Source organism: Delphinus delphis, chromosome 4 (assembly GCF_949987515.2).
Source record: "Delphinus delphis chromosome 4, mDelDel1.2, whole genome shotgun sequence".
Taxonomy (NCBI): Eukaryota; Metazoa; Chordata; class Mammalia; order Artiodactyla; family Delphinidae; genus Delphinus; species Delphinus delphis.
Window position 1 is genome coordinate 97,969,898 of NC_082686.1, and position 26,996 is coordinate 97,996,893.

A 26,996-nucleotide genomic window follows, 5' to 3' on the forward strand; every position below is an offset into this window, starting at 1 on the left:
TCAGCCTGTGAATCACCACATCAAGAAGCTGTCCAGATAGCAGAAACTCTCCTATTAAATATTCGCTGGTAAGCAGGGGTGTTCACCACCATAGTGGACATTGTTGGAAGGCCCTTCCATTGTCACATCCCATACACTTCTTTGGATTCCAGGATTCTTGACTACTTAAGGTGTAGCCTTCTGGTTCCTGGCTCATCCCGTAACACCTTTGATGCATCAGAGAAAGGTGCGAATACATACGGGGACTGGGTAGCTAGCCAAAGCCCATTTCAGGTTCAGAAGATCTGTTTTATCTTGTTTAGTTTTCGCTATTTATTAAACTTTGCCACATCACATAGGGACCATTGCTAAAATGCCTAAAACATTAGATTTCAGTAATGAGTAATGAGGAGCGGTGTAGGAATATATTTAACAAAATGTTTGCATCGGCTTTAGCTCGATAGTAAAGAGGGTCAAGTGTGGAAGACATAATTGGCGTGTCTACATTGTAAAAGAGTCGCATTTGGCTTCTGGTTATTAGTGTAAGCATATTTTAAAATGAGAAACTCCATATCACTTGGTCCCATTTTAGCAGTGCCTTTAAGATGGATTTGAAGTACTTTTGCCCCAAACATGAAGCATATATTACTAGAATAGAAAAGGTACATTTATAAATTTGAAAAACTACAAAATTTTCTTTTGTGCAATCCCTAAATTGAAAAGTAATTTAAATCAGTGGTTCCCACCTCAGATTATATTGACAACTGGTCAACAACCTAAATTTCCTACAATAGATCCCAAGAGAAGAGAAGACAGAACTCATAAACAGGTGTTTATCTCTCTAGCCAGAGACATTCATTGTCACTCAAGCGAATGGCTCTCAGGCTTTGCTGTGGCTAAGAATCACCTTGGAAAGTGTGTAAAAAGTACAGATTCCTGGATTAGACCTTACCCTTGGAGATTTTGATCCTGTCTGTGTGGGGTGTAGGAGTTGGAGTTTTTCACAAGCCCCCCAGCTGATACTGATGTTTCAGGAGCACACTGTTTAGAGAAGCACGCGTACGACAGGTCAGGTCTGTAGCTAGACTTTGGGAAGTCTGAACCTCCTGAAACTTCCATGCAAAATTATGTATACCTATGCCCATTTACTAAAGATTTCCTAACCAAAGTGTTAAAAGGGTCCATGACTCCCCCTACCCATCCCCCACCCCCCCACACACAGAGAGAAAATTAAAAATCACTGCTTTTTATCTAACCCTTTCTTTGATAGATAAGACATTTGAGCTTCAGAGAGGTTACATAAGTTTTCAGAGTTCACACAACTTGTTATTGTTAGAACCATGATTAGACCCCACCCAGGTCTGCTTTTAAAAGCTACCATGATTAAATATACTAAGCACAGTAACTAAAGAGCTGATATGGGCAAGTTTTTCTTTATAGAAGTTAGTCAATACAGAAGGAATGATGGAATTAGAAAGACACCCGTTTTGTGACTCCTAATTAAAACAGTTGATTTAAGAGCAGTCATCAATGGATATCACCAGATAGATGGAGGTCAGGGGATTTTACCATGGAGGGATCAGGCTGTAGCTATCTGAGCTCACTGGCCAACCTTAGCTTCACTAAAAGTGGGACAAGCATTATATGCCTCCTGATGTGATGAAAATATGAAATCTACAGCATCACCTCTGAAAAGTCCTTATTTTGCAAATTGAATCTGAATTCATTCAAGCCTTTAAGCTAACTTCCTTTTATAAGAAATGTGGAGGCTAAAAATATGAGTTAAGTGATACCTTAAAGAAGCAAGTAAATCCAGAATGTGGGTCATTTTACTGGACAACAATTCAAGATAGCATTAAGGGAAAAAGAGGGGAGCGGAAATGGTGTTAGATGTGGCCTTTGTTTGGATCATGATTAGAACAAACCAACTATAAATAGACATATTTAAGACGATCAGGAAAATGTAAGTAAGGACTAGACACTAGATGATACCATGGAATTATTTATCAGACGTGATAATGGCATTATGGTTATATAAGAAAAGTCCAGTGTGTTTAGAAATACATTCCGAGATGAGTAGGGGTGAAATTACATGCTATCTAGAATTTTAAGAATAAATTCATCAGAAAATAAAGAAAAGTGATAGGTGATGCAAGTGTGGCAACACTGAGGTAACCTTTGAGCCTTGGTGATGGCTGTACTGAGTTTATTGAATTATTGTCTTTATTTGTGTGTGCCTGAAAATCTTCACAGTAAAAACAAGTGACCTTATAGTTCATACAACCTGGAGAGGTGAGGAGCGAAGGTTTTAACACAGGTCTGTCTGACCCCACGGTCTGCGTTAGGGGGCTGGCAGACTACAGGTCTGGGCCTATTTTACAAGTGAAGTCTTATTGGGACACAAGCCATGCCTTTTGGTGTACATGTTGTCTAAGGCTGCTGCTGCACTAGAGTTGGGTATTTGCTAGAGACCTTATGGCCAAGAAAGTCTGGATATTTACTCTCTGGCCGTTTGCAGCAAAAGTTTGCCAACACTGGTCCTTTTCACCATACCACAGTTTCAAGGCAGTTCCCTCCCAACCCCAACTAAAGCATGTTTAGTGTTCACTAGTATATTTTCATTATTAAGGCTGTAGAAGACACGTCTGTTCACGGAAATTGACTGGGGACACTTCAGCAGTTTTCAATTAGTGAGACCTTAATATAGTCTGAAATAAGTGCTTCACTGTTTTTGTTACAATGTCCTGGGAAATGCTGTGATGAGATTCCATGACTAAGGGCAGAAGGGATGTCATTGGCCACTGATAGAAACTGCAGGTAAAACAGAGGTGTCTTCTTTATAGCTTGCTCTACCAGGACACATGAATACAAAGTATACTCTATACCTGTCCCCACAATGTATTTATTTGGTGCCAGTGTGGTGTAGGGGCTGAAAGTCCAGCCAACAATTGACTGGTTAGAAGAGGTTCGTGAAGGCTGGGCTCTGTTAGGGCATCTTTGAAGGGTCATCTTTGTAAGCTCCTAACAGGCCAGGGTCCCTCCAAAGTGAGTCTGGTGGGTTGCAGTTCATCCTGCTGAACCTGGGCTGGACACCTTGAGGCAGCCCTTAATTAGTCATTCCTTAATTATAACACCTGCATACTTTCCTCCCCCTGCCCATTTCTGGGATATTTATCACACATACACCCCACCCCCCAAAATTAGGTAATTTTGTGTGTTATTCAAGAAGACTTACTTTTATGCCGCTCTCCTCAGAGAGATCAGGGTTCTTTCTGGTAACTGGACACTGCATTATGCTTAATTGGCAGTCAGCGATTTTTTGAAATGTATTCAAATGACTTAAACCTTTTGGCATGTGTATAGTTTTCAGAATCGTTAAGTTAGAAAATATTTTACCCTCTATTTGTGTGGAATGTGATCATTAAATAGAGATTATTTCGCAAAAATATTTGGATGCTTTCTTTGATTTGCATTTTGAAAAAAAACAATCGGAATCAATGACACATAATAGTAGTAGCATACACGAAGAAAACTACTTAAAACAGAAATGTGTTAGAACACTAAAGAGATGTAGGGATTTGAGGTAGCTTAATAACTATTTTATGAAGAAATTGAAATGATTGTATTCTGTGTTCTAGATCTTTTAGCCAGAGAAGTTTATTCTTAATTATAGAAACGTATTTACACAGGTTTTCCTCGGTTTTCTACTACATTATATATAGGTAGTGGTGCCTGGTTTCTGTGCCTTTACAGAGCAGCTATATTTTGCATTGATTCATTCATTGACTCATTTCATTCAACAGTATTTATTAAGCAATTGCAGTGTGCCAAGTACGCATGTAGGCATGGAAGGCAGTTAGTTGAGTAAGACAGATGGTTCCTGTCTTCACAAGAACTTACATTCTGTCAGAGCCTTCAGACTTCCAACAGTTCTCCCATTTAATTTTATAAGGTGAATTTCTTCAGGTGTTATACTTGGAGTGTTAAACAAATCAGAAACACAAAGGTCCTAGATTCTGAATCACATTGATTTTTTTTGTAGTAGGTGTATTATACATTTCTTCATGGCTAATAGACCAGTCAAATCTCTGACTTTCTTTTCAGATTTATTTTTAGTTTGATTTTGTCTCTGCTGCTTTGAATGAACTTTTGGGAAATCAGAACATGTTGTTGCAAGTGTTGAAATGATCAAGGTGTCACCTGATGTCTCTGGTTTGTTTTAGGTTCAGGAAGATTTGACTGAGGAGAAAAAAAGGGAATTGGAGCATAATGCTGAAGAGACCTATGGTGAAAATGATGAAAATGTACGCATAGGATCTACCTATTTCTATTGCACTTGTGTGCCTGTGCGCGCAAGTATGGGAGATACGTATGTATAGTTGGAAGGATACCAGTGGGTACATCTAAGGTGCCATAGAGTTTAACAGGCCAACCTAGAACTAGGAAAATCTGTGACAACCTGAAGATTAGAAATGACTGTAGCACTCTCGCCTGTTGGAATATTTTTCTTCACTTGTTTTCTTTCTCCAAAAATGAGTAACTTCATACTGGTTTTTTGGGGTGTTTTTTTTAGAGGGAATTATTTATACCACTAACTCTGTGCCCTCTCTCTTAGTTTTCCTTTTTTTTCTTTTTAACTTCAAGGCCGATGAGAAAAACAATGATGGAGAAGAGCAAGAAGTTCGAGATGACAACCACCCCAAAGGCCGAGAGGAGCACTACGAGGAAGAAGAGGAGGAGGAGGAGGATGGAGCCGCTGCTGCTGAGAAATCTCGGCAAAGAGCTGAAATGTAGCCGTGTCCGATTTCACAGACAGAGGTCAGCCGACGGATTCTTTTCAAGCTGCTCAAAAATAAATCTGCCTACTGAACTCTAGGATATTTAACTATAAAAATTAAGAATTTAGACTTCTTTTTTAACTTTTGTATTAGAAATGCTCATACATTTATATGAATATATTTTGTTAACCTAGGTTAGAGCTTCTTTTTATATTCAAGCAAAACATGAACGAGAAGAAAAACAATAAAGCAGACCTTAGGCTCTGAATCTCATTTTTCATAGATTATGTGATGTTGAAGAAGACATTGCTTTTGTATATGTTTCAACTTGTTCCTTCTCTGTCTTCTATGTTCCAAGCATTCTGTTGTTTGCCTTTGATAAAATGCAGGATAGAGAATACTGAAAAATGCTGTACAGACATTAAGGAGAATGGCCAGTTTACTAATTGCTGCCTTTCCGAGGTTCTTATGCATAGTTCTGATAGAATTTTCACCAGTCTGTGTATCTCTAGCATAAGATTCATGGACAGAGTGACATACAGTTAGAAAGACGTTTTTGCTATAAAGACATTTTTTTCAGGCTTTTCAGATCAGTTAGAAAAAATGTTTGGCTTAAAATCACAGCTCTTCCTCTTGAGAGGAATTAAATTTAAATGTGAGATAGAACTAAAACTCACTTGACAGTATTCTAGACTTAGATATTTCAGGATTCAAACAAGGTATGACACATCAGCGTATTAACCTTTTTGAAGGACTGACGCCTTGTTTAATAACTAATTTAGTGTGTATGGGTGGCATTTTCCACGTGAGCACCCCTTTTTTTTCTGTAGTCACCCAGTGATAGCTTTGTTTAGTATCTAATTCTCCACAGTAATATATATTTCCCCTGTGAGCTCTGTGCCTCTGTATGTAATCACTGATGACAAGCATGAGTATGAAGACATATCAAATTGTACAACGGAATAGGGTATTTTTCAAAAACGATATGGTAAAATACACATGGTGGTATGGTTGACCCTCCTGACTTTTCTCTGTGCTGGGAATGGGTCTACTTTATGCCCATGGATGATAGACTTTTAATGATTATGAATTATACAAGTCCCTTAAAATAAAAATATTAAAAATCAAAAATTTCCCATGGGATAGAGACATATTGCAGTCTCCAGTATAAAGATTTTTAACTAAACAGAATTAGGTTATATCATTCTTCTGTGTGTGGTTTTATAATAGTACTTTCAAATCAATAAAAACAGATTTCAATTTCTACCATTATCGTATGAATGTAATTTTATTTTTTAATAACCACACTCATGTATGGTTTTGATTAGCCCAGTTGAGTGATTATGTATGTATGCATAGGAATGTTCTGTTCAAATGTATTTTGGGTTTTCGGTAATCATGAATCAAATCTTACCTTTATGTATAAAAACCCTTTATGTAATGTAAAATGTATAATATTGTACATAATATTCAGAATACAATTATTTTGGTAAATTAGTTTGTATTTTTAATGTCCCAATTGCAGTATTTAATTATTTGAAACTTGGTAATAGTCAATAAAGCTATAAAAAGCAAGTGATAAATCTTTGAAAGTATGTGATTTTTTATTAGTTTCTGATCCTGTAACATTATTCAGTTCTTTTTCATAAAAGGAAAAAATTTTAAGGGGAACCAATGTATATTAATGAATTATAAAATGCCTTTCCCAATCTTTCTCGACTTGGATTGGCACGAGTTCCGCCCCCCCCCCCCCACCACTTTTCTAAAGGAAGAGCTAAGAATTTTTATTTTATTTGAGCTAGTTCTGGAGGAAGAAAAATGAGAAATGTAAGAGAGTGTCATGTGCAAACACACAAAAAACAAAAAAACTACTGAATCCTCCCTGGGAAAGCAAACGGAACAATCGCAAACCATTCTACTCTGTATGGCGCCAAGTTATAGGGCTGTTTAACCTAATGTGTGGAAGAGAATCACCCAGAACTGATCCACTTTAATGAGATGAGCAGCAATAAAATGTCACTTGTATTTACCTTGCCAATTAATCTGTGACTTTTGGTGCAACCCATATGTCAAAGGATTTGGTACCAGTGACATAATCAGAAGGGGAAAAAAAGTACTTTTTTTAAGGCCAAGTACAGTGGAGTACAAAAATGCTGCATTAGTATGGATGTAATGACTGGATATTTATGAGTGACTGAGTAAGATCTAGGAGTAAGAGTATAATCTGAGCCACGTGGAGGTCACAGTGACTCACTGTTATAAAGGAAAATGATGGACACTTACTGAATGCCTTCATAGTGTGAGAAATGTGAAAAAAGGACCCACTTTATCCCCTCAGTGCTCCTTTAAGTTTGATGGAATTCCTTCCTTATCTTACAACCAAAGAATTTTGATTTCTTGAAGCTTTGAGTTGTTTTGTTTTTAATTCTCATTACCTTGTGGTACATTGTCGTGTGGCATGTTGCACAGCATTTAAAAAAAAAAAAAGGTCAATTTCTACTCTTGAATTATCTTCTTTTGGCTTCCCTTCTACTATCTATTCTTAGTTTTCTTCTAACCATCCTGGCTACTCTTTCCCAACTTTTTTTTTTTTTTTTTTTTTCCGGTATCTCTTCTTCTGCCTGCCCCTAAAATATCTGTTTTTCAGCTTTTGTCCTGGAGCCTTTTCTCTATCTAGCCTACTTCTCTGTCATGTCTTGGACACATCTCCCAATCCATCTCCTCAACCTAAGCTTTCTATGACCCGTCCTACCTTAAATTTATAATTTTCAAAGTTGAATTTGCCTTCTTTCCTTCCTAAAACTTACTTCTCTTTCTAGGTTCTGAATCTCAATTCACTTAAGTTTCCCAAAACAGAAGCAAAGTTTGTCCTTGATTCTGTCTTCTCTCCCTATTGATGCTACCAAAATATCTTTACATTTGCCCATTTTTTTCATCCCTACTGTCCTGGCTCAGGTCCTTGTTATCTGTTACCTGGACTATTGTAATAGTCCCCTAACTTGTCTCATTTACCCTCTCCTATCCCTAAAATCTGTGCTAGTGTGATATTTCTAAAGATAACACTAACACTACCCCCCATTATAAAATTATTTAATAAATCCCTATTGCACATAGGAAAAGTTCCAAACTCCTTAATATGACTACATAGTTCTTCATAACCCATCTTACTTCTTCAGCCTTATAATTTGTACTCTAATTCTGAATCATAATAAATATGACTCATCTTTGTCAAGCACCATTGTCTTAGTAACCGGCCTTGACTCCTGTCTTTGGGTGGGAAGTTGATTTTGACCAGAGCCAATAATATTACCCCATATCCTGGGACAAAGTGCTTGATCCAAGATGGGCAGGTGACCCAAGACACACCAATTCAATTCCTTCCCTGGGATTTTGGTTGGAGGGCAATTCTCCGTGGTGTTTCTACACATACTGTGACAGCTTTTATCCTGGACTATCTTTTCAAGGATATTTGCCTATCAAACAGCCAGACATTAGAGATACTAACTCCCTGTGGGTCAGAGGACATTTTTGTTCCCTGGCTAGAATAATAAAGATAATGTCTCCCTGCAGGGCGAAATCTGAGCAGGTTTGCTAGCAGTCCCTCTCTAAGATCGAAAGTTTCTTAAGATCAGAGATCCTTAGGGGTGACACAAGCCCACTGTGGGTGCAACATCTACCTGGGATGCTCCACATCGTCCCCATGATGCTAGGGGACCAAGGGGGAACTGATGTGAACAGTAAGCTCACACGTTGCCCCGCTGTGCCATGAGAATTACATGTCTTTGAGCCAGCAGTCTAGAGTCTTCTGCCAGCATCCATGTAACTATGACAGGCTAACTTGTTAGCTTGTAAGGTAAACCTCAGACCCTGCACAATTACTGACATCTTTGCAGCCTGGAGCAAATGGAAAATAGCACCTCTCCTTCCTTTTCGATAGCAAAGCTACCGTTTGTAAATTCACATCACTTGGTATCTATTTTCTTAGTTGTGTGGAGAAAATAATCTACAGAAGTAGAGAATAAACCTCACCTGCAAAGACAAGCAAAAGGCAGGGGCAGAGATGAAGAGAACTGTGTCATTTTTTTAGTCTTCATGTCTTGCTATCCCTGATGCCAGCCAAGTAGACCCACAGGTTGATTAATGAGCCAGTAAATTCTGCTTTTTCAGTTGAGCCAGTTGGAAATGCATTTCTGCCACTCACCACCTGAAGATTCCTGACTAATACTTGACTAACGTTCAGTTCCTTTAAATCACCATGCTCTCCTCTATTAAGATAAATTTGCTACCCCCAAACACTGTTCAATCACTATTCACTCTCCTCTCCTTTCCCTGGCTCATTGCTTTAGGTCTCACCTTAATACCAATTCTGGGAAGTGTCTACTTCTCACCCCCATCCCTGTCTAGGCTGAATATCTTTTCTATGTCCCCTTATAGCATCCTGCGTTTCATATCGCAGTACCTCCCACAGTACATGGAAATAGTCTATCAATGTGTCTATACTCTCCTTGACATACACGTTCTGTGAGGGTGGAGAACTTACTTCTCTTGTTCATTGTTGATATCCCAAGCACTTCAATAAATATTAACTAAATGAAATCTTATAATCCTCATCTATGAAATGAGAGTATTATTTAAAGATCATACAACACGTAAGTCACAGAGCTAGGATTTCTTCCCGGGCGAATCTGATTCCAATGTTAATTCTAAATATAGCCAGGGTTGTATGGATCATTACCCACTGTCACATTCTGAGTTTTATATATTAAGAAGATGTGTTTTAAATTTGGCAAAAACAAATGTTACAGAAGTAAAAAAAATACAAACAAAATAAACAACAAACAAAAACGAGTGAACTCTCAGCCATAGGGTCTTGAGGAAGAACCCTATTCCAAGAAATTGGAATTATTTGCCCTGAGAAAGATATGGTCAAAGGAAAACGTAACACTGTATGTCTATCTTCTATGAAGCATCAAGTATAGCATGAAGGATAAAGAATTTCTTGAGAAACAAGTGAATGGAGTTGTGAAACCTAGAGAGGTTTTCAAATCAGAATATATTAAGTAATTACGATTTACAAGAGCCATGCCTAAGCCAATGAACAGATGGAATATCCTCTTAGAATTTCCTTGGGTCTTGTCACTATTACGGCAGGGCCAGTTGGTACTATGGAGTAGGCTGTGTCCATCCATTGCTTGTCGTTTTGTCTTCACACCATTTCCTCTTCTGTTCTTCATCTGTAGAAAGGCTTAACCCTGTAACCACTGGAGTGGGTCCCAAACCAATCATTGTACCTCATCTTCTGGGATTTCTATACTGAGGTTAGATAAGAGAAATGATCTCTTGGCTGCTCTAGTGATGAGAGGAATCATGTATTTGGAGCTTCCAGGAGTCACACTCCTTATGACATGGAGAAAACTCAGTTGCAGCAGAAAAACTGAAGCTAACAGAGAAAGAGGAACAGGATTGGGGTGTAGGGGGGAGCGCAGGAAAGGTGGGAAAGGGAGACAGAATCATAAAGAAAGAGAAGAATGGTGTTCAAATTCCCAGGTTCTGACTCCCTTTAATTTTATTTGCCAATAAATGTCTCTCCCTCTTTTTCACGAGACCAGTTTAAGGTTCTTTTCTATCAATTACATACTAAAGAGTACTGACTTACTTCCAGATTACATTTTTACTTATGGGATGAGAGGAAATACTCTCATTAACTTTTAGTCATATTGCGCTAAATGTAGCAAGTTTTAATAAATAATGGCAGGCTTTTTGCCAGTCTCTTGATCATCATTTTTTCTCTTAGATCTGTCTCTAAGCCCAGAGAATCTATCATAAAAGCTTTGGGATTACTGTAATGAAGTTAATAATGCTCATATATCCCCATCTTGAGTCTATAAGATGGGCAAACTTTTTCTGTAAAGGGCCAAATAGTAAATATTTTGGTGTTGTGGGCCATAGAACCTCTTTCGCAACTACTCAGCTTTGCTGCTGTGCTGTGAAAACAGCCAGGGTAAATGTGTAAAGGAATGAGCATGGCTGTGTTCCAATAAAACTTCATTTACATAAACAGCAGGCCAGGTTCAGCCTATAGACTGTAGATATCTAGTCTAGATGATCCAAATGCTTGCTGTAAAAACAATTATTTCAATAGAAAACAGCATTTTGAGATTTTCTGGTATCAAGGCTTCCTAGTTCTTTCCTATAATCCCTTCTATTTTAAGTTGGCAAGCACTCAACATTATCCTAGCTGCTGCATTTGTACACTATTTTAAGTGATTGGAAATGAAGTACTTTTGTCCTTTACCATCTTGGCTGACCTTGTTCTCACCATTCTCACTATTCCCTTGTTCTCACTAATGGAGCCTGAAATTAAACGTCATTTCTGTTTATCTGTTAACAACATGCATAGCATTCCCCATAAAGTACATGTCTCTTAAAGAACTGATTCACTGTAAAACCGGGGTTTGAGCAAGATGAGATGACTTCTTTTGGTCTGATGTGTTCTTTCTCCTTCTTAAGACTTACGTACGGGAAGCAATTGCCGTGGCTGCCCATTAATACATTAACAATCATGAAATTTGTGATCTCAACTCCGAGAGTTTTTTGCATTCTGTAGGTGTCTGATTACTGTTAAGTTGATGCATCCTAGTGGAATTCGACTTTTTTTTTCATAAAGGCAATGTAAGCACATTTTATATTCCCTTAGCCCTATCCAATTATCTTCTGTGGTGGTTTTAAGATTTGTCCACAAGATCTGACAGTTTTCCTTCAAAAGGTGGAGTCTAGTTTCCCTTCCCTTGATCGTGGGCTAGACTTAGTTACTGGCTTCTAGCAAATAAAATTAAAGGGGGTTGATGGTGTGTGACTCAGAAATTTGGTCAAAAAAGACAATGCAGCTTCCTCTGTGCCGTCTCTTAGAAGCCAGCTACCATGTCATAAGGGTATTCAGACAGCCTTATGTTGAGACCTACGCCCATGTGGCAAGAAATTGAGGCCTCTTGGCAACAGCCACATGAGTGAGTTTAGAGTGGACCCTCCAGTCCCTGTCAAGCCTTCAGATTACAACTTGATTGTAACCTCACTAGAAACCCTGAGCCAGAACTACCCAGATAAGTCATTCCTAGATGCCTGGCTCACACAAACTACAAAATAATAAATGTTTATCATTTTAGATTTTGGAGTAAATGGTTACACAATAGTAGACAACTAATACATCTTCTAAGGGTATTTATGGCTCCAAGCAGAGAGGCCAGTGGTGAAGGCAATGTGCAGCTACATGGTATAAATAAGCATCCAGCCAGTTGCTCAGCTGGAAGCCAGGCCCAGATGTGCAGGTGAGGGAAGACAGAGTTCAACTTAATGAGTTGAATAAATTTAAGCCAATTTATTTGTTCAAAATTATTAGATTATTTTTGCCAGATATCAGTGGCCTCTAATACAGTGGTTCTCAGCCTTAGCTACATATCTGAGGAATTTCAAAAGTATCAATAGTGATACCTGGATCCCACTCCCAGAGACTCTGAAATAATTGTAGTAGGCTGTAGTCTGGGTATCAGGATTTAAAATTTCCCCAGGCATTTCTAATGTACAGCTAAGACTGAGAACTACTGCTTTAAAAGTTAGAAGTTGGAAAGCGTAATGTTTTCCCCCAATGTCTCTCTATCGGATGGTAAATTACAAAGAAATCAAGTCTCAGACCAAATTTGCAAAGCATACATTTAGAGGTAAGCAGAGACAGACATCAAACTTCTCTGAAGTCTCAGTGAAGTCACAGATACCTATCCTTTTAGGCACTCCAGACAGCCATGAGGCATAAAGGATTTGCTCATGCACATCCTATAATACTCTAGGGACAGAATTCAGCTAAACGTCTAGTCAGATCCTGCACCTGACAATCTTCCTTGACGAGGCCCATGGTCTTCTGCAATGGGTGATGGGCTCACCAGGTGCCCAGTCCTCTCTACGGGGGGTGGGGGGAGGTGCCTGGGCAAGACTTCTTCCAGGTCACTCACATATTTTGAGCATCATTCATTTCTACAATGAAAAAAAAAGTCTTTAATATCCATGATCCCAACTAAACACATACTGCAGATTTGAGCTGAAGTGAGTGGAAGATCTTGTGATAGCAGCCTCGGGAGTGTGGGCTGATAAGGGCACCAGCTTCTCAGCCCTGGAAGCACATTAGAGCCACCAAAGAAACTTTGAAATAAAGACCCCAATACCAACCCCACTCTAATTTAATCAGAAACTCTGAGGGCAGAGCCTAGGCATTGGTATTTTTTAAAAACCTCTCAACAAATCAAGATTGGCACTGGACCCTGAAGGGGTCGTAATACACACAAGGGAGTTTTTTGGGTGAAGAAACTCTTCTATGTTCTGATTGTGAGAGTTGTATACAAATCTGTACATGTATTAACACTCATAGAACTATACAACAACAACAAAGGAAAAGGTCAATCTTATTGTATGATAATTTTAAAAATAAAATATTATACCTATTAATTCTTTATAAAAGTCTCAGAGGCTAATGTACAGCTAGGGTTGGAAGTCACTGGCTTAGATTCTTTCAAGGGCGGATCCACCATCTCTGAGACGAGCATTCACAGTTAGCGTACCACCAGCGTTAATTTCTTAAGTTAACAAACCTCCCCTCACCGTACATATGCACATGCCCACATATATAAACTCACCACATTGTCTATGCGGAAGTATTTTAAAGTAAATTATAAATACTGTAATAGTGAGGTAGAGCTGTCTTTTGCAGATTCACACTGGGGAATTTCAGAATATTACAGTGCGGAATTACATGAGTTAATAGTTCTATTAATCTCTGCGCTTGGAGAAAAAAACTCATAATGCAATTGCTTTGCCTCAAAACAATGTTTCTCAAACCCATAAACTGCGGTCTTTATAGAATAACAAAGAATCCCCGAAAGAGAGTAGTTCGGCAGTTTAATTAGTTTCATTTCTGAGTAGGATCACAGGAAGAAATAGAGACAGTCTCTATCACAAAAAGGTGTGCATGAATATGTGTGTTTATATTACATAAATGAAACAAAAGTTTCAAGAAACAACTCATGCCTCTCTTACTTTATTCCATGGCAGTGTTGGTCATGACTCAGTATCTTGCTATCATGATGCACTAATGGTGAGAAAATCACAGTTAAAACACTGGGAGAATATAACCAGGTGCCTATGCTTCTTCCTGCCACCAGGCAAGGAGACAGATAAGAATTTGACCACTGGCTGCACCATTCTCTAGCTTTCTGAAGTTAGACAAATTTCTAGATCTTTGTGTGCCTCCATTTGCCCACTCACAAAATGGGAATAATAACAGAAAACTTCATGCTGTGGTTGCGATCACTGAATCCTCATCTGACAAACTCAACTCTTAAGTTTCTCTCCCTCTACATTTAAGACTCACGGAAAAAGAGACAGGACATGGACACCCTGAACTATTTCTGAGTTTGGAGGCCAGAAGGCTAAACCTGAATTTATCGTGTTTTTCCTTTGATGAATGATGAAAGTCTTATATGTGAAATATCCAAAGGTCTAAAAACCAGCATGAATTCTTTAATCTCCAATGATTTGAGACACTCTGGTTGGCACTCTGCTTGGAGGAAGAAGAATAAATTAAGCAGTTGTTCTGGCCAAAGACAACTGAGCAGTGATCTAAGTTGATCTGTACCATCCACATCCTTATGTTAAAATAACCAGGAATATTTCACTTCTATAAATTTGCCTTACGGAAAACCAACAGTATATAAGGGAAAATGAGATGATTTTCCTAGCTAAAGAAAAAGGTGTGCAAACAGTCTCAGTGGAAGGGCATGGCCACACAAACAGTTCTGGTTGAATTCCTCACCATTTACTCACCCCCAAGGCGTCCCAGGGCATCTGGGGACCTAACCGACTAAGCAGAGTTTATTCACATATTCACCAGGGCACTTCCTAAAGCTTTATAGACATGGGAAAATATGCTATATGTATAGAAATATAAATCATGCAAAATACAAGTGAATACTAAGAAATAAATCACAAGGCAGGCAACACAGCTACTTCGTTCAGCCTCTCACTTCTGTTATTTTGGGCAAGGGCTGGGGGGTGGGTAGATGGCGGTTGTCTCACCGGCAGCCAGTCCTGCTCTTAATTCACACCTTGGGCAGAAGATCTAATTCACTAGCATGTGCTGTTCAGCCTAATGTCTGTTCAGGCCAAGACCAGAAGCTTCTCCACGTCCTGGAGGAAAACAGTGACCCTGATGCAAATTTCGCGGCTAAGTTGGCGTAGGTCAATACATTTAAATCTCTAAACTGGCATTTAGATTGCAAAAACTATCAAAAAGATTGCTAATCCTGAGAGAAAAGCAGGTGTTGGTTCACAATTCTGGGAATCGCCCCACCCCACCCCGGGGTGAAATCTGAAACTGGCCCCTGTACACAGAGGGCGGGGAGAGACTGCCACTCCAGATCGGTAAGTGGCAGCTTTAATGAGCAAGGAAACTTACATTGGAGGCTTGTCTCTGGCGGCCGCAAAATGAGCAATCTCGGCACCGGACCGCCAGAATCTTAAAAGTTTATACAGGGCTTCCCTGATGGCGCAGTGATTGAGAGTCCGCCTGCCGATGGAGGGGACACGGGTTCGTGCCCCGGTCCGGGAAGATCCCACATGCCGCGGAGCGGCTAGGCCCGTGAGCCATGGCCGCTGAGCATGCGCATCCGGAGCCTGTGCTCCGCAACGGGAGAGGCCACAACAGTGAGAGGCCCGCGTACAGCAAAAAAAAAAAAAAAAAAAAAAAAAAAAAGTTTATATAGAGGCTTTAACTGGGTTCAGTCACGTTTTCAGTCCGGATGGTCTCAACACCACATTGCTTTCTCAAAGCTGCGTCCTGGAAAACAGTTCCCTGTGTGGGAAAGCCGGGCAGAAGGTACTTTCCAAGGGCGGGGAGTGGGTGAGGAGCCGCCGACTTCCGGGTCCAGCTTCCGGGTCAAACAGCGATCACATCCTCTCCACGACCTCCTTCAAAAGCCGGAGCAATAGGTTCCTTGAAGTGAGACAAAATTACTAAGGGAGCTAAAGAGCACAAACCATGCTTAATAAGAATGAAACTGAATTGGGAGGAAAATTAGCTATAACGTACATTTAGAAAGGGAAGAAACGTCAGTGTTGAACCTGAAAACGATAATTTTCAAATTACGCCTGGGGCCACGCACGAGGGGACTGCAAAATGAAATCTTGGCTTCTCACTTTGAAAATGCACTGGAGTTTGACATGAACGTACACATTTGACTTTTGCATTCTGCCGGTTGGTCACACCACAGGACAGCCCAGGTCAGGGACATCTGTGTCTGAAAGCACTGGAAACCTTCACCAGGTCTCTCGGAGTCTTTCTGGTCCAACATCTCACAGCGTTGCTATAACTTCAATGAACTATATACCAGGTAATCCTCACTTGTTCTTTTTCCTTTTCCTCCTTGGTTTTCTTCTTTTTTTTTTGCTAACTAGCGTACTAAGATTTGAAATGTCCTTAACTGAACAGGAGGACTTGAAGGCTTCAAGTCCTCAATGAGGAATGAGTGGTTTAGTACAGGGTTCTGTCGGGATGAAGTTGGTTATCCACCTCCGAAATCTCAGGTAACTAAATGTGTGTCACTGAATCCTGGTGGTTTGGGGTTGGAATGCTGCTACGTGAACAGCCAGAGAATGCTGGCTGCCTTGAGGCTGGAGAAGGAGGAAGGAGGGAGCAGATCGATTTGCCTAAAGCCTGCTCGCCTTGTTTGCCTTTAGCTGTGAGTAAAGTAAAAAAAAAAACAATTAAAACTTTTAAAAAAATTTGCATTAAAGTTCAAAGATTCTGACCCTTTGCAAAGTCTAGGAGTGGTACTTTTATCCCAGTGGATTGCAGACCTTGATTTCTTAAATGAATTACTTAGTAATTTTGTCCTGCACCCCTACTTTGGTGTGGGTTTTAACAACCCCTAGGAGCCTCTTCTATTCTGCCTTTTCATAGTATCTTGGCTTCCATTGTCTCAGAGCTGTAGGAAGGCACATGGGCAAGGTCAAAGCTAATGGAATGGAGACCATGATTCCGATTCCTTTCCTCAGCTTTTTATACTTTCCTCTGCTTTTTACTCCTTGGGCTCCACGTCTATAAATATTCCTGATTTTGAGGACAGACATCTGAATTAATAAAAACCTGTGTATATGCACATAGCACAGCAGGGACATATGTGGGCTTTAATCCTTTGGCATTTCCCTGTTTTCAGCTCTTGAACTGACCTTTGCTTCCTGTTCAGAGGCAAGCTTGGCTGAGGCCCCTTTCCTTGCCATCCCACCACCTATTATTCTTACCTCGTAGCCTGGTAAAGGCAAGATTCTGTGAGCCAGGATTCAGTGTGAAGGACCAGCTGACCACTGGCCAACATCCCATGGTTTCTTGACCTTTGTACTATTTTTAAAAATTTGATACCATAAGGGAAACAAATAAGACAAAATTTGCATTAAGCCAGGAACCGGCTTCTGGAAGGAATCTTAACGTTATACTTCTTTGTTTTTAGATAGCTTAGAAAAACAAACATCCTATGGCTGGAGATCAGTACTAATTTTTATATAATGTCTATGTTCTAGAGTTTCCTCATTTAATATAGAGCTCTCGATAGCCATTTAAGATGGCCATAGACATTAGTAAATATATTCCAGAAAAACTTCACAGTATAGCATTAATTTTGTTTATATCTGAGAGCCTGATATAAGCATACAATCTGTTTTAATGAAGAGGTAACTCGACAAGCTCATCCACATATAGAATTGATGAATTAAGAGGGACTACAACATTTACTTTTGTATATTCCCCAGCCCACAATTTTTTTGAACATATATCACTATTTTGCCTTTTTAAAAACAGTATCGTTGTGAATTACGAGTCTGTAAATGGTAATTGTTTGGTTCTTCTTATTTTGAGGTTTATTAAAATGATTGTACATCCTAGTTTTTTGACATGCTTTTTTGGTTCAATGTTATACACCTGACATTCATCCATATTGATGTATATAATTGTTCTTCATTCAGTTTTGTTGATGTATAGCCTGCTTTTAAAATTTATTCATTCATGGCTTTGTCCAGGTATTTTGGAATAAAGGAATAGAAGGGGGAAAAAAGGAAATTCAGATTTTTGAGAAGAAATTTTTAGAGAGCAAAACTTTTGCACATAGGGACGTCACCAGCCCACAATTTGAGATCATTCAGTTATAATACTCCTCTTTAATACTTCCTTTACCTTACATATGAAAAATTAATGAACTGTAATTTGTATTTTGATAGTTAGAGTAAAGAACTAGTTGTCACCTGCATCTCACACACTTCTCTCATCACTTTCTCTGTGTTAGTTATTTCCCCAGGGATACAGTGCCTGTGTGTCTTTAAATCTATAGGTGATGCCAACAGCAAGTAAGCTTTTCTAGTGACTCATACACGCTTAAGTCCCAAATGAAAAATTTGAAAAAAATTTCAGCTGTAAATATTACTTTTATACCAATTGAAAAATCATGTATTTCTTCTCCCTGTTGCTTGGAAATGGCACTCAGCCTCTTAAGTGGTAGCTCTTAGAGAGCCAAGAAATTGCTAAAATAAGAAAAATAATTAGTAGTTCTAGGTTTCAATTAACATTGTCATTATATTAAAGTATATTTAAGTTGTATTTTCAGAATTTAAATGCACTTGCCAAGTAGTATCAGAAGCAAAATCTAAATATGAATAATTTTTCTTTGTCCTTATTTCAAACTGAAAATATTCCTGGGACTTGTGCAAGTAAATAGAACAAATGGTTAAAGTGTTTTGTATAATTACAAATGGCTTCATGTAGTCAGAACTGACTTGAGCAATTTTTTTGTCAACTTAGTTTAAAATAATTGCCCAAAATTCATTATTCAATAATTTAACATTTAATTAATAAATTGATTAAATGTAGCTCTTGAAATTGTTTCCAAAGCACTTGTATTATCTTTTAAAAACAACCAAGAAGGAAAGGTCATTATTTTGAAGAAAAAATGGGGTAGGTCTGACTTGCCTTTGACTAAAGTTTCTATCGAATGAATTGTAAATATGAGAAGCCCAAAGCTTTATCTGTTAGGCAGGAATTAAACAATCTATTGTTAATATTAATGGAAAAAATATAGAACTAGTTCACATCACTATATAGCAACAAATCATTAACTGGCAGAAATTAAGCTTATTAAAAAACTTAAATACTGCTTCAAAAAGTGGTCATTTTAGATAAATTAAGACCATGTATGTTTACAACAGGAATAAAAACAGTGATATTTATAAAATAGTTTTCCTTGCTGATATCTCAACAATTGAAGCAACAGCAAATTTCTATCTAATAATGAATAAATACTAAAATTTGACTTTAGCGTCTACCTTAGTTCCCTCGGGCTGCCATAACAAATTACCACAAACTGGGTGGATTAAAACAATAGAAATTTATTCTCGCACAGTTCTGGAGACTAGAAGTCTGAAATCAAGGTGTCTGCAAGGGTTGTTCCTTCTGGAGGTTCTAAGGGAGAATCTGTTCCTTCCCTCCCTCCTGGCATCTGGTGGTGGCCGGCAATCCTTGGCCTTCCTTACATTGTAGGTGCATCATTACAGAATCTACCTCTGTCATTACATGGTGTTTTCCTTGTATTGTCTCTGTCTCTGTGTAGGCACACCACCTTCTTATAAGGACAAATCTAATCTAGTATGACTTCATCTTAACTATTTACATCTGCAAAGACTATTTCCAAATAAGGTCATATTCTGAGGGTCTGGGTAAATATGAATTTTGGGGGGACACGATTCAATTATTCAACCCAGTATCTCAACAACTGCAAAGAAAAAATTAACAGTTCAGAAAAGTGGCTCAGGGCTTCCCTGGTGGCGCAGTGGTTCAGAGTCCGCCTGCCAATGCAGGGGGCACAGGTTCGCGGCCTGGTCTGGGAGGATCCCACATGCTACGGAGCGGCTGGGCCCATGAGCCATGGCCGCTGAGCCTGCGCGTCCGGAGCCTGTGCTCCGCAACGGAAAAGTGGCTTAGAATATATTTTTGGTACTCATGTACTTGAAGTGGCAGTTAAGTAATTTTGGGGGGGAAGTGCGTTGCTTAGTTTTTATTGAATTTTATCAGACTAAAGAATGAGGAAGTAATAATACTTACTATTTTTAGGAAATATTGGCATAGTCTCCATATACTTTATTAGAAAGAGCCAACAAATATTTATTGAACTTTTACTATGCTCAAAGCACCATTTTATGGAATATCACTTTCATTTATCTGAGACATGATTAATATTGATTAAAATATTTATCATATCTCTTCTTGATTGCTTGCAGTACATAAAGAAGGACATGAGGTATTGGCAAAAGGAAAACAGAAAAGATATAGTACTTTTCTTGAAAAGCTTTTAAATAAAGATATACTATATTATAAAGAGAGAGGGGCAGTTCGGTAAGTTGGGGCATTACAGGCTGCTACTGACTAGCCAGGTGAGTCAACTTCTCTGCATCTCAGTTTCCTTATCTGTAAATGAAGGCAGTAATACTTGTACCTGCCTCCCAAGACTTTTAGGAGGATTAAATGAGTAGATGCATGAAGAGTGTTGAGAACCATGCCTGGACACAGGAAGCTTGGTATAAGTGTTAGCTACTGTTACAAGAAAAACTAGTACATGTAAATATTTAAGAATAATGCAGGGGCTTCCCTGGTGGCGCAGTGGTTGAGAGTCCGCCTGCCAATGCAGGGGACACGGGTTCGTGCCCCAGTCCGGGAAGATCCCACATGCCGCAGAGCTCCTGGGCCCGTGAGCCATGGCCGCTGAACTGTGATTCCGGAGCCTGTGCTCCGCAAGGGAGAGGCCACAACAGTGAGAGGCCCACGTACCGCAAAAAATAATAATAATAATAATGCGGGACAGTATTGGAAAGCCTTTTGGGCCCCAAATATTTTCCAGAAAATGGTTTCCAGAGAACACTGGATAACTTGGTAGTAATAAACAAATGATTTGTGAAGATTATTGATTTTCTTGTTGACAGGAATCGTATGTCTATTTCAATGTAATGAGTGGTTTTTGCTTGAATAGTATAATAATTTATTCTGGAGTTGAGTTTCCTGTTAAAAGTTAATCAGAAAAATCAGTAAATGGAAAAACTTTTGAAGAATTTGAATTGTATTGTTTTTCTTTTTTATATCATGTGGGTTTATTTCCCTGTGTGAGGTCTTCTGACAATGGTCACGATAAAAGTCTGGACTTTCTGTTTTTTACCCCACTTTAAAAAAAAAAAACACTGAAATAGGAAATAAGACAAAATAGGACAGTCACCTTGAGCATACCCTGGTCATGGGTTCTTGTCTCTAAAGAGGAAGCTTCTACTGCCATTGATTTCTCAGACCAACTATACTTCCTTGAACACCTACTGCCACAGACAAAAACATACCGAACCAGAGCAGTTGAATTACCCTGATTTTAATGTTTTCTTCCCCAAATCCAGCCAAGACTAGTAGGGGAACTGAAATGAAGGCTGAGTGACCATAAATCTTGCATGAGTGCAACTCCACCATTGGCTGTTGGGCAGTGCATTTTGTTTTGCATTGACCAGCAATATTTAAGGAGGAAGTGAATCAAGGTGGTTAAGTCATGCAATACCTGCTGCTATAGCTGTCATCTGCTCTGTATATTTGTTAAGATGCCGCTGAGCTGGGAAACCTGCGATAAGCCAGGTTCTACCAGTCGCTGGAGGATGGTGGGCCAGATAATAACGGAGCTACAGTTTCACAATGTCTCCAACCAGAAAAAGGCTACACACTGCATCCTTCTCCTATGTGCTTAAATGTGTCTTCATTTTCTTCTACCACATGTACTTCCTGCAGGTGCTTTTTAGAGTTGCTATGAAAAGAAGAACAGGACTAAAGTGTCCAATATTGTTCCAGGCAAACATGAATGTATGGTCACCCAACTTATTATATGTCATATTAGATCCTTGAGGGTGATAATAAATATTTGCTTAGGAAGGAGATAGTGTATAGCACTTGCAAAAAATGTTTGGAACACATTGAGGGTCTAGGTGGACCACTGTTTGTGAAACGTTTTATGAAACAAAACATGTTTGTGAAATGGATTTAAATGTTTTCTTAGAAACAATGGATTCTGCATCTTCATCCTCATTCAGATTTAAAAAGAAACTACATAAAAACCAAAGGAGGGAATTATCACTTCTATATCAATTTAAATGCCTATGGATGATGTTCAGTTCTTTACTGAGGACCTTAATTGTGTAATACAAATCTTTGGGATTAAAGGTTTCTAAGGGTGACTGATATCCCATTAACGTTTTAATAATGTTACAATACCTCAGGAGGAAATTAGGTCTGTCCCTAAAGATCATTAGAACAGTCTGCCTATTTTGCTTACATTTTCATCATGGTGACTTTTGATTCTAAGAGTCTTTTATGGTTGTTTCAGGAAAATGGTTTATTGTAAGTCCCATTCATTTATGGGTATAAGATCATTTAAGTGCAGATTTCCCTGTTGCTGGAAGTACCCCTCGTATAATTCTAGCAAGTGTTCCCAATTTTATAAGATGATAATGAGAGTTTAATGGCTCTCTACCCCCTGGAGGAAAAACGGTTTCTAGCACATTAGAGGTATAAGGACTTTGCTTTCTCAGGAAAGATAAAAACCAAAATTGACCCCATTCTCAGACTTTAATCCTCCAGTGGTTAATTGGATATTATTCTTAGCATGTTTCAGTCTGTTTTCAATGCTTTCTTATCACATCTGCTGTAAACTGCTTGATGATTTTAGAGATATTAAATTATGGAAAATATACGCATCTTCAAATAAATAAAACTTATTATCTGCCTTTCCAAACTAGAATAGACCCAAAAGGAAGGTAGAGAGGAAATAAACCCTATGAAGGTTCAGGGTGTTGTCCTCATGAGTGTAGGTTATAGGACTCCAGTGGCCTGGGGCATGTTGCGATATCCTCTCAGAAATAAAGAACAAATGGTTATATGTTGCACCTCTCCCCATTTAGAAGGATCCGTGATGCTTGGTAAGCCACTTCAGCTTCTGGAGGCAGTATATTCCGAGGTTGGAATATGATTCTAACTCACTTACCAAGTGACAGAAAAGGCTGTGAGCACTGATTGAAACGTGGCCTGGGAAAGGTTTCTGCGGCAGACCCAGGCTGTGGTACAGGATGTCTGCTGCTGGAGCTGCACCACCCAGAGCCTCTTTGGTATTAGAGGGACCATCTGTGGGAAAAGATAGTTAGGGTTCGGGAATCTTCTCTAAGGAAACACTACTTAGAAATAAAAAAAGAATGAGTAGGAAGAGGAAGAGCAGCAGAAGAGGATCCTATACTTAGATGTTTCTCACCATATATATATATTTTTTTTTTTAATTTTTCTAAGTGTCCGTGCATGTGACTCCTCACCATGGCTTTGCCAAAGCTATCCTTTTACAAACTAAAATTTGCAATATCAATCTAGTATGGAGACATGACAACATTTCCAGAGAGGTGAGCTGCTTGGCCCTCAGACATCAATAGTACGTCAATTCAAATATGGTTGAGAGTAAGAAGACTTATAGTAGTTTTATTAAGTAGCTTTTCATAGGATATCTAACAAAAGTAAATCTATTGTTTCTCACAATACTAGTTTTTTAAAATATTTTTAAAATGTATTTATTTATTTTTGGCTGCGTTGGGTCTTCGTTGCTGCGTGCGGGCTTTCTCTAGTTGTGGTGAGCGGGGGGCTACTCTTTGTTGCGGTGCGCGGGCTTCTCATTGCGATGGCTTCTCTTGTTGCGGAGCATGGGCTCTAGGCTCATGGGCTTCAGTAGTTGCAGCACACGGGCTCAGTAGTTGTGGCTCACAGGCTTAATTGCTCCATGGCACGTGTGATCTTCCCAGACTGGGGCTCGAACCCGTGTACCCTGCATTGGCAGGCGGATTCTTAACCACTGTGCCACCAGGGAAGTCCAGCAATACTAGTTTTATTATAAAAAATTAAATACAGCTTAAATGTCAAGGATAGGAGAATGGTTAAGCAAATTGCTGCACCTTCAGACTTCGGGGTACTACGTAGTAATTAACAATAGTGTTTAGAAAAAATGCTCATGTTAAAATAAATATATATATTCTTACTAAATATAATCTCTCTATATATATCTATATACATATGTCATACTATGTATACAGTAGGTGCATAATAAATTATTAACATCATCATCATCATCAACATATTCATGATAGCAACAAAGAACAAAAATATCAATCATTTATTCATTCTACAGATGGTTTATTGATAACATAATGCCTAGGCACCAATTGTCAATATAGTATCCATGACAGTGGAATTTTTCTCCTTTGTTTCCATATTCTCAAAGCCGAGAATAGTGCCTGGCACATTTTTAGGAGCTCAGTAAGTATTTATTAAGTGATTTCATTCAATCTTTATGACAGTATATGAGATAGTTTTTAATTGTCCATAAGTTTCTTTAAAATACTTTATCCTAGACAGTGGACTGTAAGTGTGTATATTGGTTTTTACTTCTAATCCAAAGACATTTGGTCAACAATTCAATATTCAGATCGGAAATACACAATACAGAGGTGATTGGTAATATTTGAAAGGCGTTAACCAGGAATCTCTACTGCAGGGCTATCTATACCAGGTTTCAGATATCACTATGTGATTTTTTTATTAGGGAGTTCATTAGTTAACATAAGGAATATTAGTGCTTATTTCTCATGGGTGAAATGAGTGGTGTTCCAACTATGTTGATCAGTTAGAAATACTTTGTATTCACCTGTAAATTTGCATGAACGATGTATTAAACCTGGAAAGCCCAGCAGCCTAACATCTCCGGAGTAGTGTTTTAGATGTCATCATCTGTTCCCACTAGAAGGATAGTCGATCCTCATCTTAGAATAGTGTTAACATCTTTGCCTTGGAGTGTAACTTCCAAGAAAACTGCTGGGAGGTTACCTAAAGAGACAGAGAACTGGTATTCCTGGTCGTCGTGAAATATTCGTATGTTTGACAGAAATTAGTCTGAGCTTTGCTCTCATTGCTACAGATCTTTTGACAGCCAGAATGTTGGCGAGGAGTTCTAATTATGGTAGATTACCAATATTCACCAAAAAGAACCTGAAAATTGTGAGGACATATACTCAGGTCAGATCACAATAGACAAATGTCAGTATTATCCCCACTTTATAGATGAGAAACTGAGGCTTAGAGAATTAAGTGATTTGTCAAGGTGACAAAAATAAGTCAGAGGCAGAACTTATTGAGATGGGATTTTAAATATCATTCTAATGTCCTTCTCCTTGTACTTAAAACTACTAAAAAAAAAAAAAGATACCAAATTGTATTATTCTAACCATGGGGGACAAATAACACCAAACCAAAAATTATTCATTAAAAAAACCAAAAGGAATTATACCAAAAATATTACTAATAGTGGTTTTATGGGCAATTATTTTTCTTTCTACTTTTCTGTATTATACGAAATTTCTGCAGCTAGTATTTTTCATTTATAAAGAGGGAAAAACCCAAACTTTATTTTTCTTTAAAAAAATGTCTGGCTAAAGCAAACTGTTCTATTGATGTTCCTCAAAATAAGACATGTAGAGATAAAAATACATTCATAGGCCAAATAAAATTCTTCTTGTGTCATAGTCCTAAAATATACTTATGCTGTTGACAGAATTTTTGAAACTCACACAGAATCCCAGCCACTGTATTATTTTTTCTGTTGTTAGAATATTTTTAAATTTTCTAAAATTCATTTTGTAAAAACAGAATATTGGTTTTATTGACTAAAATATAGTGTTACTCATTATTTCAAAACCACATCGGAAGACAATGTTGAAAAGGAGTAGAAATAAATCAAACCTCTACATTCTACTTTAAATTTCCTTTTGCATAGTTTGTGTAAATATAATAATAAAACGCATTGCAAATCTTCCTAAGGACACCCTGGATGAAAGAGAGGGTTATATTTATGTTTTCTGTTGTTGTTAATAATGTGAGAGCTCTGCTATGTTTCACTTAAATGCTGTTTGGAATTTCCAAGCTGATGAATTGGAACATTATAAATATGTGTGTTATTGACATGACAGGTAAATAACACCAGTATAGTGACAATCATTTTCCAAAATTGTTTTCAGTAGAGCAGTTGCACACTAAGTTTTGTATTAAGTAACTTTGCAATGTGTGAGATATTTTAAAATGTAGGCTTTTGGTTATGCTAAGAAAAAAAAATGTAAGCCAATACGATAGTAGGATTTTGTTTGTAAAATAAGGGGTGGGTGGAAAGACCACCTCTCTTCTTCTGATGCTTCTTTCTCCACTTATATATGTGTATAATTATTTATGTTTACATGTGTGTGCTTGAACCACATTTTTGTATTATTTTGATTTATTTCAATAAGCATATTGTCTAATGTTTGAGACATGTTCTGATCTTGGTAACAAACAACAACAACAAAAATGTTATAATACGAGTTGCTAGAAATGCTAGACAATGTCGTTTGGACTATTTCTATTTCTTCAATACAAAAGTAAATCAATACACTGATTATGTCATTCACCTAATATATTAACAGGTGTATAAGCCCTGTTTTTTTGTGGTGGTGGTGGTGGTTATAAAATATGGAAGAACTCATCTGAAACAAAGAAATGAATGAAATTGCCTTTAGCACTGCCAGGGAAGGAGACTAGCCTCAGTGAGGGTTCATCTGACGTATGAGAGCATACCTCTGGCCAAGATGGGTCACTGAAGTCTCTACCATTGTTTAGATTCCAAAGATTTTAAAGTTGCCTGTTCTAGAATGTGAGAATACAAGCCTGGGGAAATAATAAGCTAGTCTTTGGCCTGTTAAAGTAAAGAATGTCTGCTGGACTCCCTGGGATGCTAAATACCTTCTCACCATTTCACTGTACTGCTCCCTTGGAAGCCCTTCCATATGAAGCAAACATTATACTATGAACTTAGTCATAGAGCACTTGCGGTCCATTAAAATTCTGCTTAATTCCTGGCCAGCCTAAAAAAAAAAGAAGTTTTATGCCATAAATGAAAGTTACACTAATTTTTTGCTTAAATAACTATGGAAGAAAGGCACTTTATCTTTTAGATATAAATTTATCTGATTAGTTCTTTGAACTAACAATACCAATGGACTTGTTTTCTGTTTTATTAAAGT

The 26,996-nt window shown here is 38.3% G+C and overlaps 1 protein-coding gene across 4 annotated transcripts in view; it reads left to right on the top strand.

Annotated features, from left to right (window-relative positions):
• The window catches only part of GOLIM4 (golgi integral membrane protein 4), an 80,880-nt gene extending 74,548 nt beyond the window's left edge, over positions 1–6,332 (top strand). For all 4 annotated transcript variants that reach the window (XM_060011180.2, XM_060011182.2, XM_060011179.2 and 1 more), the window contains 2 exons: positions 4,203–4,283; positions 4,624–6,332. In XM_060011180.2, the coding sequence (XP_059867163.1) occupies positions 4,203–4,283; positions 4,624–4,773 (231 nt within the window). In that variant the 3' untranslated portion in view covers positions 4,774–6,332. The remainder of the gene's footprint in view (positions 1–4,202; positions 4,284–4,623) is intronic.
• The last annotated feature ends 20,664 nt before the right edge of the window (positions 6,333–26,996 follow it).